Source organism: Pholis gunnellus (genome assembly GCF_910591455.1).
Source record: "Pholis gunnellus genome assembly, chromosome: 23".
In the NCBI taxonomy this organism is placed as follows: domain Eukaryota; kingdom Metazoa; phylum Chordata; class Actinopteri; order Perciformes; family Pholidae; genus Pholis; species Pholis gunnellus.
The window spans coordinates 15,714,204-15,731,973 of NC_136550.1; the positions used below are offsets into that span (position 1 = coordinate 15,714,204).

Genomic DNA, 17,770 nt, shown 5'->3' on the forward strand with positions numbered 1-17,770 from the left:
GGTAAGGTATGGTAATCTTTATTATCCCTGTGGGGCAATTTGTTGCACAGCCAGCAATAATACAATCAGCACACCAATCAGAACACAATCAACACTACATGATATTTATGACAGAGGCACAGACAAACTGGCAGGAGGCTGATTTTAAGAATAATAAATTGTAGTCCGTGTGACTTTCCATACTATATGATTCATAATATAATAACGAATACAAAATAATAGTAATTATAAACACCTGAGTTGTGTCATGGTTTAAGCAAAAGACTTTGAGATTATTCATAATATATAATTATAATAATAATAATTATAATATGCAATTATTTAAGACATCGATAGTCCTCGAGTCAACAGGGAACACATACATACAGCTGAGTATCATCAGTATAGCGCTTAAATGAGAGGCCATGTCTTTTGATGACAACAACCTGGCCAAAGCACATGAAGATTAAAAACAAACCCGTTACGGATCCCTGAGGCACTCCACAGCTTAGAGGCGTTTGTCACACAGAATAGACTCCGACACTTACAGTGGGCTCAATGTTCAGCTCCTGTCTCTCCTTATCCCCCTGCTCGAAGAACTCAGTGGCAACCAGCTCTGCAATCTGCATCAGAGAGAAGAAACTGGTTAGTTCAACTATAATCTTTAACCTAAAGCAGACATATTGATTCAAAAACACGAGACAAAGAGAACCATCAAGGACTTGTATCTTAACACAATTAACAATATTAACACTTAGTTCCAAGAGCGGGTTACTACATGCAAAAACTTCCAAGAGTGTTTTTATCCACTTGTGATACCAAGGACAGAAGAAACTATTCAGGTATCACAACAAGGACAACACATCACAGTCTGATGAGATTAAACTGATTTTTCAAACTTTTCTGTCAACATCACTAGGGCTGCAACTATCGATTATTTTAATAATCGATTAATCTGTCGATTATTTGTTCGATTAATCGATGAATCGGATTTTTAAAAAAAGCATTAGTTTCTAACCCTTTTTTCAAAAACAGAACTGACAAAACAACAAATTCACAGTGCAAAAAATCTTCAGAAAGTGCACAAACGGGTTGCTCGAACATCCCTGAGCTGTTAAAGTAATAATTTAAAAAAATAAATGGACTAATATCAGGAGTGGGGTTCAGCGGGTTACCCACGCCTCTCGGCCAAGGGTAGACACACGCTGATCCACTCAGTGTGGCGCGCGTGCAGCCCCGGACATCTAAGGGCATCACAGACCTGTTAATGCTTAATCTCGTGCGCTGAACGCCACTTGTCCCTCTAAGAAGCTGGACGCCGACCGCACGGGGCCACATAACTAGTTAGCATGCCGGAGTCTTGTTCGTTAATGGAATTAACCAGACAAATCGCTCCACCGACTAAGAACGGCCATGAACCACCACCCACAGAATCCAGAAAGAGCATCAATCTGTCAATCCTTTCCGTGTCCGGGCCGGGTGAGGTTCCCCCGGCCGTCCCTCTTAATCATGGACCCAGTTCAGAGAAAAACCCACAAAATAGAACCTGTAGCCACACTGGTCATGAAAGAATTGTTTCTTCCTGATGTTCACGTTTATTATTGTCCTCTCATGGAACACCGGGAAAACTAGAGACACAAAACAGCTTCATGTACAAACAACAAAGAAACAAATACTCTGTCTCTCATCACCTACAAGTATAACAGCACTTTAATGAGTGAACTGAATACACGTCACCGTGTTCTGGTAGACCAGCAGTAGAATAACAGACGGGGAAGAAAAAGTTCGCTGTTTTCTCCCGCCATTTCTCATCTTTCTGAGCTCCGCTTAACTTCCGGTTTAATGGTCACGTTACAAAAACAAAAGCTCGTCTATCATAAGTAAAACAACGGCAAAACGGTTACGAGTTAAACACAAGGTACCCAAAATGGCAGTAAATGTAATTATTATAATTGCAGAAATAAACTAAAAATACAACTCGCGTAAATCAACTTCCGGTGTTGTCACGGCAACGTTTATACGCCGGTCAGCGTCAGCTACAGAACCGGAGTCCTGTTCCGTTATTCCGAGCTGCTGTGAACACTCAAACATCTCCGCGACTTATTGAGTGGCGTAATAATCGCGCGACACAACGAATCGATAATGAAATTCGTTGCCAACTCTTTTGATAATCGATTTTTATCGATTTTATCGATTCGTTGTTGCAGCCCTAAACATCACTATCAAACCCTGAGGGGTTTCTTTAGAACAGGGGTCTCAACGTGCTGAAATCTATCCTTGGCTGTCGTATGGCTGCGCACACAAACTCAGCAACTCTTCTGTAACTTTTAATTTGCAATTAATACTCCTAATGTAAATAGCTTAAATTGCCAATGTGTTTGCCGATAGAGAGATATTGTTGAACAAGCTCTTCTTTTCTAGACATAGAATATCAGTGATTTACAACATGCAATTCTTCAGAAATTGCGCTTTGGTGAATAGCTTTCCTGCTTTGGCGGTTAACTTAACCACATAACTTGCTTCAACGGCAGCAGCATCCTTCTTGGCTTTATGGAAAAGACATTGCTGAGACTTCAAGTCTCTGGAGCTGCGTGGCTCGTTTTTTTCTCGGTGTCCCTGGTATTTCTCCGTGTTTGGTCGAGTAATGATGTTTGAGATTATATTTCGATGAAACAGCAACTTTGCCTTGCACATCAGGCAGGTAGCTTAAACTTCACAAAAGAAACCCTGCAATGTGCATCTTTCTAGAAACTGTCTGTTCATCCACTTCCTTTTCGGTTCGAAAAGAGACCTTTGATCTTTGTTGGTTGCAGCCAAACAACTCTTATAATATATGTTTTAATCAGAATTGTATTTGTATTATTTGAACTGTAAATGAAGGAGTTGTTTAAATTGGTATAAAAAATAGGAAAAAATATTAAATTAAAAAAAATATTTTTCATGCCAGATTATGTTATATTTTTGACATCATGTCGCAGGTCATACCCTCTCTGTTGCTGGCTGCCGGCAGTTTGAGACCCCAGCTTTAAATGGTAAAATGACTTGCATTTATATACTTTACACGCTTACAGCGCTTTACACTATATTTCAACATTCACCCATTCCCACACACATTCATACACTGCTGTTTGCCCAGCGTCCAAACGGCAGACACAAAGTTAGCTGGTGAGCATAGTGTAACACAGTGGCGGGCCGTCAGGGCCTGCAAGGCCTTCTCTGCTGGCATAAACAGAATCACAAAGTTATAGCTATTTTATAATTTAATAATTATTCTTAAATACACTACATGTATTATATTTATAAAAATATTTTTCCCATTATCTTATTTTCTCATTGCACAGCTACTGTCTTCCTCAGTTGCTCTGCTTCCAGTGCAGCTTGTTTTAAGTAGATCTTTTATCCAATCAGATTTCACCTCTGTGTCTCTAGGTAAGAAGAGAGGCCCCAGGCCTGCAGACTCACAAGTCAATCCATGTGCAGTTTAAGTGAATGGGGACGATATTGTTGATTGTCATAGTCTTCAACCAATCAGATCTTTAGTTTGACATGTTGGGCGTATTCTTTGACGTGTCAGAGCTGCTAGCTGGCCTACAACTACGTCAGCATTGCGTGCAGCTCAGTTTTCAGGAGCAGCTCTGCAGTGAGATGCAGCGTGTGCTGTGATTGGTCAGTGGGCGAGCGCGTGACTATTGTGAAACGAAACTTACAGCAGAGTTAGTCTGAGTAGTAAGAGTTCAAATTGAAAGATATGGAAGAAATTATAACATTTTTAGCATTTTGCTTGGTGTAGATTATTATTTTTTTTACCTAGCTTTGTTTTTTTTAACACTCAATGACTGAAGGAGGAGAAACAGATTAAACTCTTTGTCAACAATGAAAGGAGGATGTGATCAGCATTTGGTAATTCAACTGGTTTGTTTTTTTACATCTAATATCTGAATGGCCCTTGTGTGTAGCAGAATGCGTGTTGCTGCTGTTGTTTTCCCGTTAAGCTAGTTAGCGTAGGTTCCCAGAACACTTGCGGAGCCCCAGCTGTTTTTTGTTGTGTTTTTTTGAGTTCCGGTTCAGAGGTCACACAGACCGCTGTCTCCTAGTGAGAGCAGAAAACTTTCTATTTCCTAAAATCCTGCATGCTTCTGCATTTTCCAAATGCACTAGTATTATTCAAACGTATTGTTCGGTTTGTAAGCCTCGTACCGAACGGTTTAATACGAATGTGTATATTGATACAGCCCTAGAAACGCATAATAACCGTAGCTGTGGCGCCATCATGAGGTCATAAGGTGGTATTTCAGCTGCAGGACAGCAGTGAAAGCCCAGGTATAAAATGCACGGCCCGCCACTGGTGTAACATCTAGCAGCCAGATATTTCTCCCAGGAGTTGGTAGAGACCAAAACAGAGGTAGGTAGAGTGAATAATACTACATTCATCACGTGGACACAAACATGACTCCAAAAACATGTATATTCAATTAAATGATGTACATTTTGGTGGCAGTCCTTTTGTCACTTCCTGAGTATCCACTAAACCTAAAACGAAATGCAAATCTCAAAGTGATTAAGGTTCAGTTAAACCATTCTTAAACTAAAATGGAACTCCAATGATGTTTAAGTGAGGGAACATATCTGCATGTTTAATTCCCTGAATGTTTTTTTTCCAAGAGGACTGAGGGCACAGCTGTTTCATTAACTTGTCAACACGCAACCACATACACACATACATAGAGTGCCGTCTGAACTTCTCTCCACTGTGCCTGTGGTTCCTAACGAGATGCCGACTAACGGAGGTCAGCAGGGAGATGAAACAACAGGGACACAGCTCTGAGATGGATAAGGAGAACGATGAAACAAATATATGTGTGTGAGTGTGTGTGAGATAAAGACAGAAATAGAGTGCTAAGATGTACACAGAGTCAGAAATGGTAGGATCAAATATGACGACAGAAGAAGATATTAAGCAGTGCTGCACTGCTCTTTGCTGTAGAAACCTTTTAGTATGTTGCACTTCAGGTTAGACCCTAATCAGTGACAGAAGATGTTTTGCCTTTGAAACTGATGAGAAACACCTGTTGTGACATCACTGATTGGGGTGTGGCCTGAAGTGAAAGATGCTAGAAAGTCTCAGCCAATAGAGATCAAATCAGCAGCTTTCTATCCTCTGTCATTCAATAGAGAACTAGCCAATGAATGTCTACTGCTGTAATTTAAACCTGCAAACAATGTTTGCCCTAACATTTACCTAATTTATGTGCCATTGTTTCGTTTCAGCTCAGAATGAGTCTTTGCTGCCCATCGGCCACACCCCAAAACAGACCACAACAAAGCTAAAAGGGGAGTAAATGTTGGACTAAAGCTTTTGACATACTATCTGCATCCACAGTAAGCCGCAGACTAGTACCAATCACGCAGACGTGCACGTCGATCCATTCATACTACAATTGAGGGTCTGAGTCGGTCTGGCATTCCAAGCATGCACATTTCCCGATCCACACGCTATTCCATTTGGGAGCAGTAATGCACCAGAATGCTGTTTACCAGGAGTCCTTTGTATTATTTTAGAGACAATAATATGGGTAACGGCGGATCTCCCCGAACAACCTCTCTTCATAACAAGCATCCATTTTATCTTTTTCTTCGTCTTGGCAAATCAGATAGAGGTACCAACTGGACTGGAGTGTGGAACTACACTGGAGCATGTGCAGTCAGCGCATATGCTATGCGTACAGTGAAGTCACAACTATCGGGCTGCATGCAGACGTCCATGGGTGGATGGCGACATTTACATCACGCAAACCACAGACGAGGAAGGTATGAATTGGCCTTTACGTACTGCTAATGTTGCTCTGTAAATGAGAAACTGTTTGCTAACACCATACAACTTTATGGGGCTGTCGCTTTGCCACTATTATCTTGGACGGCAGCTGGATTCTCGCAATATCACGAGAGCACACCGCAATCACAGGATCACAAGATCACACAATAATCTATCTTGTCAGGCTTCAAGTAAAGCGTTTGTGTCATAACCACAGTGTTACGGACCAATCAGTGTCCTGTGAGGAGTTAGTGGCAGCTACGGGCGTGATTTAGGTGTGTGTGACGCACTCTTCGTTGGAACAAGTTCAGCTAACTGGAAAATTATTGGGTTTAGAATCGCGCAGCTGCATGCTAAGTTGGACCTGATTGCTGTGTCGAAACCAGAACAAGTTCAGCTGAACCACAGCTAAACTGCAGCTGAACTAATTTATGTTTATTTATGTTCCAAAGGTCGACCCCCACACTAAAGCAAAAATAGACCTTTTCACTGTGGACATCTTGACTTGTCTTGCACTAACGCTGCGTTCCAGAAGACTTGGAACTAGTCTACGATGTACAATGGAGTTCCTACTTGTAAACTCTGGGAAAATCCATCTACCCCAACTTCACAAAGAAGCTGTCCTCTGACATCAAACAACAATAGAAGCATACATTGTTAATGGTATACCATCAACTAAATGGCAATGAAAGGTATATTTGCCTGTACTTACTTAAACACTTTCCTAGTAAAACCTGTTCTGCATGTTAATTGATGTAAGTAAAGTGTATAATGTGTCTGGTTTGTTTACATGAGAGTTCAGTTGTGCAGTTTTTCACAATCAGCCATTTTTTTGGATACGTTTTGGCCCTACACCTGGAACACTTGCAGGTTGAAAGTTGAAAATGTCAACCTCAAGACTACAGAAAAAAATTCAAGACTACGGAAAACCCTCCTCCGTAGTCTAGGTATGCCCCCTTCTCTTTTCTCCGCATTGATTTTTCCGTTTCGATTATTATACTGTAGTATTGCACCTACGTCTCACTGTACCAGACAGTATGAACCCCGATCTGAACCACACTCCCTTGCATTTTTGTTTTGTACTGTTTTACTTTCTTTGTTGTGTTCATGTTCCTATATGTGTTTGTTTTTTTCCCTGATTCAGTGTCTGCAGGTCCTGCTGTGTCATTTACATACTCTCACACACACACACACACACACACACACACACACACACACATACACACCTACACACATATACACACACACACACACACATATTTATCAACATTAATGTTCAGTCTATCTTAACCCAATCAACATGTCATCTATCAAATTCTTAACCTGAAATATCTGTGGAATTGGTTCTCAGGCAAAAAAATAAAAGTTCTGAATCATCTGGCTAAACTGCAAGCACATTACAAAGATATGGCTTTGGGGAATCATTTATTAACTGGGTTAAGATTCTGTACACTGCACCTTCAGCCACTGTCATCACCAATGGACACACCTCACAAAGCTTCACACTGCACAGGGGGACCAGGCAAGGATGCCCACTCTCTCCCTCACTTTTCACCATTTTCATTGAACCGTCAGAACATCTCTATAAAAGGAATTCAAACACTCAACACCCATCACAAGATCAGCCTCTATGCAGATGATATATTGCTCTTCCTCCAAAACCCCTACTCATCACTACAGGAAACTATTAAAGTTATTGAATCATTCTATAATATCTCTGACTACTCCATTAACTGGAATACATCATCCATCCTTCCATTAGATAGTAACAGTTGGGATGGGGCAGCCCATACACCACCTATCCCTTTTTGCACAGGTGTCATCACGTATTTAGGGATAAATATTTCCCCCAGGCTGTCAGAGCTGTTCACACTCAACTTCACTCCACTACTTAAAACAATAAACGACGACCTCCTCCGCTGGATGAAACTACCACTATCACTCATGGGCAGAATAGCTACAGTTAAAATGACAATACTTCCTAAAATAAATGACCTATTCACAATGATACCATCTCAACCCACCCACTCCTGGTTCAAATCGCTTGACTCAATCATTACTCAATTCTACTGGAAAAATAAGACTCCAAGAATTAAACTGGCCACTCTACAAAAAACAAAAACACAAGGAGGACTTGAAGCTCCACATTTTGTTCACTACTCTCTAGCAAATCAACTTCAATACATCCTTAAATGGATCCACCCCAATCAATCAGACAACACATGGTTAGATATAGAACAGACAGTTTCTAAGGACATTCAGATTTCAGACCTACCATTTCTCAGCCAATCTATCAAACACCATCCTTGTTTCAAAACACCAACAATAGCAGAAACTCTGACAGCCTGGGGGAAATTCCACAAAATCCCAAACATCACTTTTGCACCTTCTAATTATACTCCCATATGGAACAATCTTGACTTTCTAAGCCACAAGACACCTCTAAATCTCCACACATGGTCCGCTAAAGGCATCACTATATCTGAAACACATCTTCAATAATTACACCCTGGTTTCATTCCCCCACTTGGTTCAGAAGTACGGCATCCGGAGCAATCCATTTTTGGAATATCTGCAACTCAAATCATCCGTTCAATCCAAACTTAACACTAAGGCCACTAACCTAGAACTACCCCCCTCAATCTCAGAATGAATTAATATCCCCTCCTCAAAAAAGTTCATCTCAAAAATATGTAGAGTAATATCACAGTCTGATAAAACATCATCCATACCATCAAGAAAATGGGTATCAGACCTGTCCATCACTCCTGATGCTGACTTCTGGAACCAAATCTGCAATAACATTTACTTCACGACTAGAAATGCCAATTTACAACTAATACAGTATAAAATACTTCACAGAATTCATTACACTGGGCAAACATTTTTTAAAATGGGATTCACGTCAGACATCTGCCCACATGCACTCAAAATAGCCCGGATAGCGATGTTCACGCCACCTGGCACTGCACTCCAGTTAAACACTTCTGGAACAAAATAAGTGAGTCACTGTCTGTCTTCCTGGGCTGCCTCGTCCCACTGTCCCCTTCACTGTGCGTACTAGGAGACATGTCAACAATAAATCTGAGCAAATCTAACCGCCAATTACTCCTCGTGGCCCTAACTATCGCCAAGAAAACTATCCTCATGAACTGGAAATCAAGGAAAAACACACATGTCACACACTGGAGAAACTTAATGATAGATTACATTTCAATGGAAAATCTAACCTCCTCCATCATATACAATACAACAGAACACCAATCCATCTGGTCATCCATCACTATATATATATATATTGTGACGACCCTCCCACTTGCCAGGCTGTGGGCCGGCTCACGGATGGTTTCCTGGTGGGAGGAGCTGGGACAATCACCTGCACCAACCAGCCAAGCTGATTGGAGCCTCCAGGAAGGCTTAAAAGACAGCCCGTCTGCGAGGCTCTCTCTCTCTCTCTCTCTCTCTCGCAGGGCAGGGCCTGCTGCACCAGCCTCATCTTTGTTCAGAACATGGCAGTTGTCCAGCTAAAATAAACCATAATTGGGTAAAATCTCTGTGTGGCCTCCCTTTTTGTTGCCAGCCTTGAGCCAGGTGGTAGCAAATGGGGGCTCGTCCGGGATCTTTTTTTTGGAAAGGTTAGTACTAGAAAAATCTTAAATGTAAACTTTGTTAAAGGGAGTTTCCACACAGTTTTTTTTAGGGTTGGAGTTGTGTTTTCTGGCGTGCGGTTAAAAGTACAGGCTTGTGTCATTTGGAACCCTTTTCCTGATAGGCATAAGTTTTACTACCTTTTTGTTTGTTGTTTTGGTGCAGTACGTGGTTAGAGCAATGCTCGGGGGCACTTCCATGACTGTCTAGGTGATTTTCAGCTTGCTGAAGGTTAACCGAGTTATTGGGCTTTGTGCTTAATTCATCCTGCCACTAACCTGCATGAAGACTAGGATGAGTTACTCAGCTAGACCGGGTTAGGCAGTTAGTCAGAGGAATTGGGTTCCTTATTTAAAACTGATAAGATGGCTTCCATTGAAGACTTTGTTCAGTCTCCAGACGGTGATGTGTTAAATTCTTACACAAAGGATCAGCTCTTGACATTAGCGGACCATTACAAGGTTGAACTTTCCAAAAAGTGGAATAAAGACAAATTGTTGGCCACATTAAAGGATCACTTGTTGGAGGAAAAAGTGTTGCCGGTCATAGTGGGGACTGAAAAGGCACCTGTAGAAACTGATACATTTTCAGAGGTAGCTTCCCCCAGGGTGAGTGAGTCAGTCATTGTTTCCAAAATGGCTCCTGTTTTAACTGGGCTGGGAGTTGGTTTGACATTTGAGCAACGAAAAGAACTTATCTTACTGCAAATGCAAGAGGAACATAAAAATACTGTCGAGTTAGAAAAGTTAAGACAAAATGCACATTTTCGGGAGGCTGAACTAGCCCATGTTCAGGCAAGACAACAGTTAGATTTGGAGCGATATAAGCTGGAGCTTATGAGTGAAGGAAAGCTTCAACCTGATCCACACAAGGTAGGGGGTGCGGCACTACCTGTTCCTGCTTTTCCCTCATTTGATGTTTCTGTTAACTTACGGTTAGTTCCAAAGTTTAATGAAAGGGACCCTGACATTTTCTTTGTTCTGTTTGAACGTTTAGCGGAGGCACGACATTGGTCGGATGCTGAGCGTACTCTTTTGCTTCAGTGTGTGCTCACTGGCAAGGCCCAAGAGGCTTTTTCAGCCTTGAGTGTGTCTGATAGTGGTAGCTACCAGTTGGTTAAAGCTGCTATACTTGGGATATATGAATTGGTACCGGAAGCTTATCGACAGCGGTTCAGGTTACTAAGGAAGGAAGAGCAGTCCCATATTGAGTTTGCTCGTGATTTAACCACTAATTTTAATCGCTGGTGTGCTGCTTCACAGGTAAATACTATGGAGGACCTTGAGGAACTAATCTTGTTGGAGCAGTTCAAACATGCTTTGCCTGACCGTGTTGTTACCTACATTCAGGAAAGGAAAGTAAGTAAGGTTACAGATGCGGCTAGATTGGCAGATGAGTTTGTCCTGACTCACAAAGGATTTTTCGGTGAGAACCGTGGACGTAGAGATTTTGGCTTCCGAGAGAGTGATATGGGGGCTAGGCCCTGTAAGTTTTGGTCAGAAGAGACCAGTTCGGTTAAGGCAGACCGGGGTTTACAGGGAAGATTGGACCCCAATCGTGTCTGTAATTATTGTTTTGGAAAGGGTCACTGGCGAAATGGGTGTCCAGTGCTAAAGGAAAAGTTGAAGCCTGTTGTTTTACCAGCAAAACCATCTGGGGCTGCTGTGTCTTTGCGTGCTGACGAAAGAGACCGTGCCATTGCTGCCGTGCGGGCGCACACAAAATCTCCTTCGTCAATGTCAGTGAGTGAGGTTCCAGTTTTGGATCAGGAACAGACAGTTTCCGCAGCTCAGCAGGAGATTGACCCTGGTTATGCGGCATTTGTGTCCGATGGTTATGTTTCACTGGTAGGAAGTGGGATAAAAGTACCAGTTAAGATATTAAGAGATTCAGGGGCTCTGGAATCATTTATTTTGGCGTCTGTGTTGAATTTCTCTCCTGAAACAGACGCTGGTTCCAGTGTTGCGGTCCGAGGGATGGGTTTGACAGTCTTTTCTGCGCCACAGCATATTTTGACGCTAGAGTCAGGTCTGGTCCAAGGTGATGTGATTATGGGAGTGCGCCCTTCGTTGCCTATGGGGGGAGTACAGGTCATCTTAGGAAATGACCTGGCTGGCAATCAGGTGTGGCCTGATGTGTCAGTGGATGCTCTGGTCGCCCGGGTAGAAGAGTCGGAGTCCTCCGACACACCTTCTGTTATTCATCCCACCTGTGCAGTGACACGTGCTATGAGCCGAGCCAGTGGTGAGTCCAGTTCTGAACATTCAGAGAAAAAAAGATTTTCTGTGTTTCCTGTGCCGGCTTTCCCCTTGCCTGTGTCTCGCAGTGACCTTCTGATGGAGCAAAAACATGATCCCACACTTCGGGCTCTGTACAACAGAGTTCTCCTGGATGATGAGGTGGAGAGTTCACCCCATGGATATTTTCTCCAGGATGGCCTGTTGGTAAGGAAATGGGTTCCCCAGGGAGTGGGTTTTATGGAGGAAGGAACTGTACAAATTGTTTTGCCCTCTAGTGTAAGACTTACTGTACTTCAGACTGCTCATGATGGAGTTGCAGGTCATTTAGGGGTAAGAAAAACCTATGATAGGGTTAAGCGACACTTTTACTGGCCTCTGTTGAAAAGAGACATTTCTGCTTTCGTTAGAACTTGCCATGTATGTCAGTTGACTGGAAAACCAAATAAAACAATAAAGCCGGCTCCTTTGTATCCTATTCCAGTTGCTGGGGAACCGTTTGAGCATCTGATCATTGACTGTGTTGGTCCCTTGCCACGCTCCAAAGCTGGTAGTACCTTTTTGTTTACAGTGATGTGTCAGGCTACACGCTATCCAGCTGCATATCCTCTCAGAAACATTACCACTAAGTCGGTTGTAAAGGCGCTAACACAGTTTATGTCTATTTTTGGCATTCCAAAAATAATTCAATCTGATCAGGGGTCTAACTTCAGTTCAAAGTTGTTTGCAGAAGTGTTGAACCAGTTAAATGTTAAACACTCTCAGTCCAGCGCATACCATGCCCAGAGCCAGGGGGCTCTAGAAAGGTTTCACCAAACAATGAAGTCCCTCCTCCGTGCATATTGCACTGAGTTGGACCGTGACTGGGAGGAGGGGTTACCGTGGCTGATGTTGGCAGCCCGGGAGGTGTCTCAGGAGAGCTTGGGTTTTAGTCCCAATGACTTGGTCTTCGGTCACACAGTGCAAGGCCCTTTAGCGTCCCTACGCAGGGACTGGCAGGGGGGGGAGGCCCCAGAAAACCTAATAGATCATGTAAATGGTTTTAAGCAGCGGCTGTACCAGGCAAATAAAATGGCGAAAGAAAACCTACAAGCGGTTCAAAGGAAGATGAAAGGTCTGTATGATCGACGAGCAGAACGCCGTGAATTTGGTACGGGTGATCAAGTTCTGGCACTCTTGCCTTTAGTTGACTCTCCTTTCCGGGCTAAGTTCTCTGGTCCCTATACAGTGACCCGAAAAGTGTCTGACCTAAATTATTTAATCGCGACCCCTGATCGAAGGAAGTCGGTGCAGCTCTGCCACATTAACTTGTTAAAACCCTACTTTGCCCGCCCCTTTGCGAGTGGTCCTGGGTCGGGGTCTGTCTCTGTTGCTGCTGTGGTTCCAGTTGGTCATTCGTCTCCACCTCCTGATCCGACAGAGGAATATGAGGAAGAGGGTTATGCACCAGATGGTATAATTTTGAATGGCCGTCTTAAAAACTCTGAGTCACTTGCCAATCTGGAGGTGATGTTGAAACATTTACCTGAACCAATGCGGACAGAGTTGGTGGATCTTATCAAAGGTTATCCCTGCCTGTTCGCTGACACCCCTTCTCGTACTCATCTTATGGAACATGATATTGACGTGGGAGATGCCCAGCCAATTAGACAACACTTTTATCGAATGTCTCCAGATAAACGTAAATATCTGGAGGCAGAGGTCGGATATATGCTGGAAAATGACATTGCTGAGCCATGTTCATCTAGTTGGTCTTCCCCGTGTTTACTTGTTAAGAAGCCAGATGGAACATTTCGACCATGTACTGATCTCCGAAAGGTTAATCAGGTGACTAAGCCGGACTCTTTTCCACTCCCACGTATGGAGGACTGTGTGGACCAGGTTGGTTCTGCTAAATTTGTCAGTAAGTTTGACCTACTTAAAGGTTACTGGCAAGTTCCTTTAACTCCTAGAGCTAGGGAGATCGCCAGCTTCGTTACGTCCAGTGGTTTGTATTCCTACAAAGTTATGCCGTTCGGGTTACGTAACGCTCCGGCCACGTTCCAGCGCCTAATGAACAAGGTGGTGTCTGGGTTGGTCGGGTGTGCTGTGTATTTGGATGACGTAGTGATTTACAGTGACACTTGGGAGACTCACCTTCAGCGCGTCCGAGCGTTGTTTGACCGTCTCGCCTGGGCATGTCTGACCATTAATCTGGCTAAGTGCGAGTTTGCTAAGGCAACAGTAACCTACCTGGGAAAAGTTGTTGGACAAGGGCAAGTACGCCCAGTAAGGGCCAAGGTGTTGGCAGTTGATCAGTTTCCTGTTCCAACTACAAGGAAAGAACTTTCTCGGTTCTTGGGTATGATTGGGTACTATCGTGGGTTTTGTAGAGACTTTTCCACAGTAGTTTCCCCACTTACGTCTCTTCTCAGCCCAAAGGTTAAGTTTGAGTGGTCTCTCACTTGTCAGAAGGCCTTTGAGACTGTCAAGTTGCTGCTGTGTTCTGCCCCTGTCTTAGCAGCCCCCCAGCTGGACCAGCCGTTTTCACTGTATGCGGATGCTAGTAAGGTGGGAGCTGGGGCTGTGTTGATGCAGGATAATGGAAGTGGTGTTGACTGCCCGGTGAGTTTCTTTTCTAAGAAGTTCAACTCCCACCAGTTAAATTACTCCATCATTGAAAAGGAGGCACTGGCACTGATCTGGGCATTGAAACATTTTGAGGTTTACGTGGGTGGTGGGGTAAGCCCTTTGGTGGTTTATACGGATCATAACCCCCTAACCTTTCTCCATTCACTCCAAAACCCAAATCAAAGGCTTATGCGTTGGTGTCTTTTCCTTCAGCCATATCATTTAGATGTACGTCATGTCAAAGGCACGGAAAATACAGTGGCTGATGCCATGTCCCGAGCTGTAACTGTTTAAGTTAACTGGTGTTATTTTACTCCCTGCAGTGTCTTTCTTTCTATCCCTGGTTTTTCTCCTCTCTTAAATTGCTTCACAGGTACCAGAGTTGCAGAGGGGGGGGTTTCTGGATGGTCGTGTTGGAGATTGCCTGCAGTGAGGATCTCAATCTTAAGGGGGGGGGTGTGACGACCCTCCCACTTGCCAGGCTGTGGGCCGGCTCACGGATGGTTTCCTGGTGGGAGGAGCTGGGACAATCACCTGCACCAACCAGCCAAGCTGATTGGAGCCTCCAGGAAGGCTTAAAAGACAGCCCGTCTGCGAGGCTCTCTCTCTCTCTCTCTCTCTCTCTCGCAGGGCAGGGCCTGCTGCACCAGCCTCATCTTTGTTCAGAACATGGCAGTTGTCCAGCTAAAATAAACCATAATTGGGTAAAATCTCTGTGTGGCCTCCCTTTTTGTTGCCAGCCTTGAGCCAGGTGGTAACAATATATTTTCTGGTTTTGTTGTTGCTTTTTTTGCCTGACAACCAATTGAAACCCACGTACGTGCATACATGAACACCCACATGCACACGTACATGCATGCACGCATACGCACATACATATACAATTTAAATATATTATTATCTATAGTGGTCCTGTTTGTTCTTTGCTATATATTATTCATCTATATCATGGCCTATTATATTTAATAGTTATTGTACTGTTATCTTCATATTTATTCTGGTCTTCGAGAAGATTTTTCTGTTTTTCTGCTTTTTTTTCTTTAATTATTATTATTTTTGTTTATCTCTGACAAAGTTTTATTGTTGTGATGTTGCTGTTATTACATATTATAATTATTATCACTATTATTATAATTACTGTTATTATTATAAAAAGAATAAAAAAGATAATAAGAAAAATACATGATTTCCTATCTCGCACTGACAACCTCTCAACCACTTTTTATGTTATTAATTAAATGAAAAGGAAAGAGAAATAATAATAATAATAAAATGTTGTCATATCATTGTTTTAACCACAGCCTCCCCTGAGGTGTTCCGTCCCGTCCCTGAGCTCAATCCAGGGCACTCTGATGGTTCCCTCTGGAGCGGGTGGTATGGGGATGGAAGGCTGGGTCACCGTTAATATATCACAAATATACACATTTTATATACATGTATATATAAATGACTTATAAGCCCCCACAAAAGAACAGGCCCCCTCCCTAGGGTCTGGGAACTGTTTCTTTTTTTTAAAAAGGGCTCAAACCCGCACTGGGCCAGCCCTTCCTCAAACAGTCTGAGGGCGACCCAAAGCTGGACGGGTCAGCCTTTAAAAAAACAAACAACAAAAACAATCAAATTAATGAATGAAATAATTAAATAATATTTAACTCGGTTGACCCGGCCTGACTGATCCTCCCTGACGGTGCCCTGGTGTTTTACTGCCAGTGGACGGGGCCATGCTGCCCCTGGCTTTGTTTATGTTAAAGCATTTTTTTGGACGTTATTATTTGGTAATTTGCCCTCATTTATGTACTTTCTTATGGTTTTTTTCTTTCATATCAAAACACTCAGACACACACACAGTTCTCCCATATATTGATGTTTGCTGGCTTGTATGTATCTCACTGTTCTTGCCGTCCTCTTGTTATGTCTATGTATGTCCTGTCTTGCAATAAAAAAAACAAATTCCAACTTTTACATCAAGTAGACAGGAACAAGACTCCAAATGAACGCTTATGTTGCTCTTTGTCTGCTGGATGTGTGAATAGTCAACTGCTTGCTAACATGTTAGCTATAACAACTTAATAAGGTGATAGTATGTCAGATGTTGTGTCTTCAGCTTATTCGGTTGCCAAGTGACCAAAAAGAGTGCTGTAGTTTAATGTAGGTAGATTGTTTTTCCGTCATTTTGGAATGGTTACAGTGGGATTACCTTTTTCTGCTTTTATGTGTCAAGTGGTTGACAGTAAACGGAGCATACTGCCACAATAAACCCACCAAGCAGACAAATGAGTACTTCCTACTCATACCACTGATTCTCTTGTTTTCAATGATGCGTAAGGATGAACACCATTGAATGGCTCATGATGAATGAGAAAGAAAGTTGTCATATGTCCTACAGAAACTGGCTACAGCAACCAGAAGTAAGGGAAGAGAAGGGAAACTTTAGACTCATTTCATCCAACACACATAAATTCATCTTTTACCCTTTTCTGCACTGGCCAGGGCTTTGTGATGGCTGAGATGTCACATGCAGTCATCAGCATTGACCTGAAGGGGGAGATACATTGACACACATTGATCTTCACAGAGCCACACCTTAAACAGGAAATGATCAACAGCAGCTACTTCTAGCATAAATCCACGTCTAACCATTGTGATTGACATTTATTGAACTTGAAGTCAACAATGAGTATATTTTGTGTGTATAAAATCACTAACTGCATCTCAAAAACAAAAACAAATCTCTGTGTGATGATAATTCTGATATGCATCTAATGCACAAAGCAATAATACTTTGCTTTATGAATTATTTGCCTAATGAAGAACAGTTGATTTGTAAAAAAGAACTACTTTACTAACAGTAATCTCATAGCACACAGATAGACTAGTATATATATATATATATAGTATATACAGTACTCAGGAGTCTTACTTTCAGTTTCAGTCTGAAATGAATCATTTCATATTTTGGCAAATACACTTATCTGCTTTCTTTTCAAGATTGAGACGAGAAGATTGATGTCGAACCTCTGTCTGTGTGTTTAGTACGGAGCTGGAGTCCGGATGTGATTAGCGTAGCTTAGCATAAAGAGTGGAAGCAGGGGGAAACAGCTAGCCTGGCTTTATTACGTGCAGTGTCTTTGATGCTAGATTTGGCCAAAAAGTAGCTAAGCTGGCGTGTGGTATGAGTTTTGGAGGACTGGTACTCACCTCAATAAGTCTCTGTGATGTTCGTCTTCCCAAACAAACTGGCTGTTCTTGGTGAGCTCAAAGAACTCTCCACGCCTCCTGACAACACACACCAAAAGTATAATGACACAGCAGATAATTATCCTCATACAGTATGACTTACTTTTCTCCTCCACCACCCACTGTCTAGACTGAAAGAGGGATTAAATAAGAGCTGTGATCACTGATGACTGAAAATAAGTGGAAAAAAGACGAGGAGAAAGAAGATGGAAAAGATGAAATGAAATGTCGGAGGGAAGGATGACCT

The 17,770-nt window shown here is 42.5% G+C and overlaps 1 protein-coding gene across 2 annotated transcripts in view; it reads right to left on the reverse strand.

Moving 5' to 3' along the window:
• The window catches only part of pde5ab (phosphodiesterase 5A, cGMP-specific, b), a 61,713-nt gene that overhangs the window by 2,022 nt on the left and 41,921 nt on the right, over positions 1-17,770 (reverse strand). For both annotated transcript variants that reach the window (XM_079184702.1, XM_079184701.1), the window contains exons 18-20: positions 17,485-17,562; positions 16,758-16,821; positions 528-602 (exon numbers count right to left, since the gene is read on the reverse strand). In XM_079184702.1, coding sequence (XP_079040828.1) covers positions 528-602; positions 16,758-16,821; positions 17,485-17,562 — 217 coding nt within the window. The remainder of the gene's footprint in view (positions 1-527; positions 603-16,757; positions 16,822-17,484; positions 17,563-17,770) is intronic.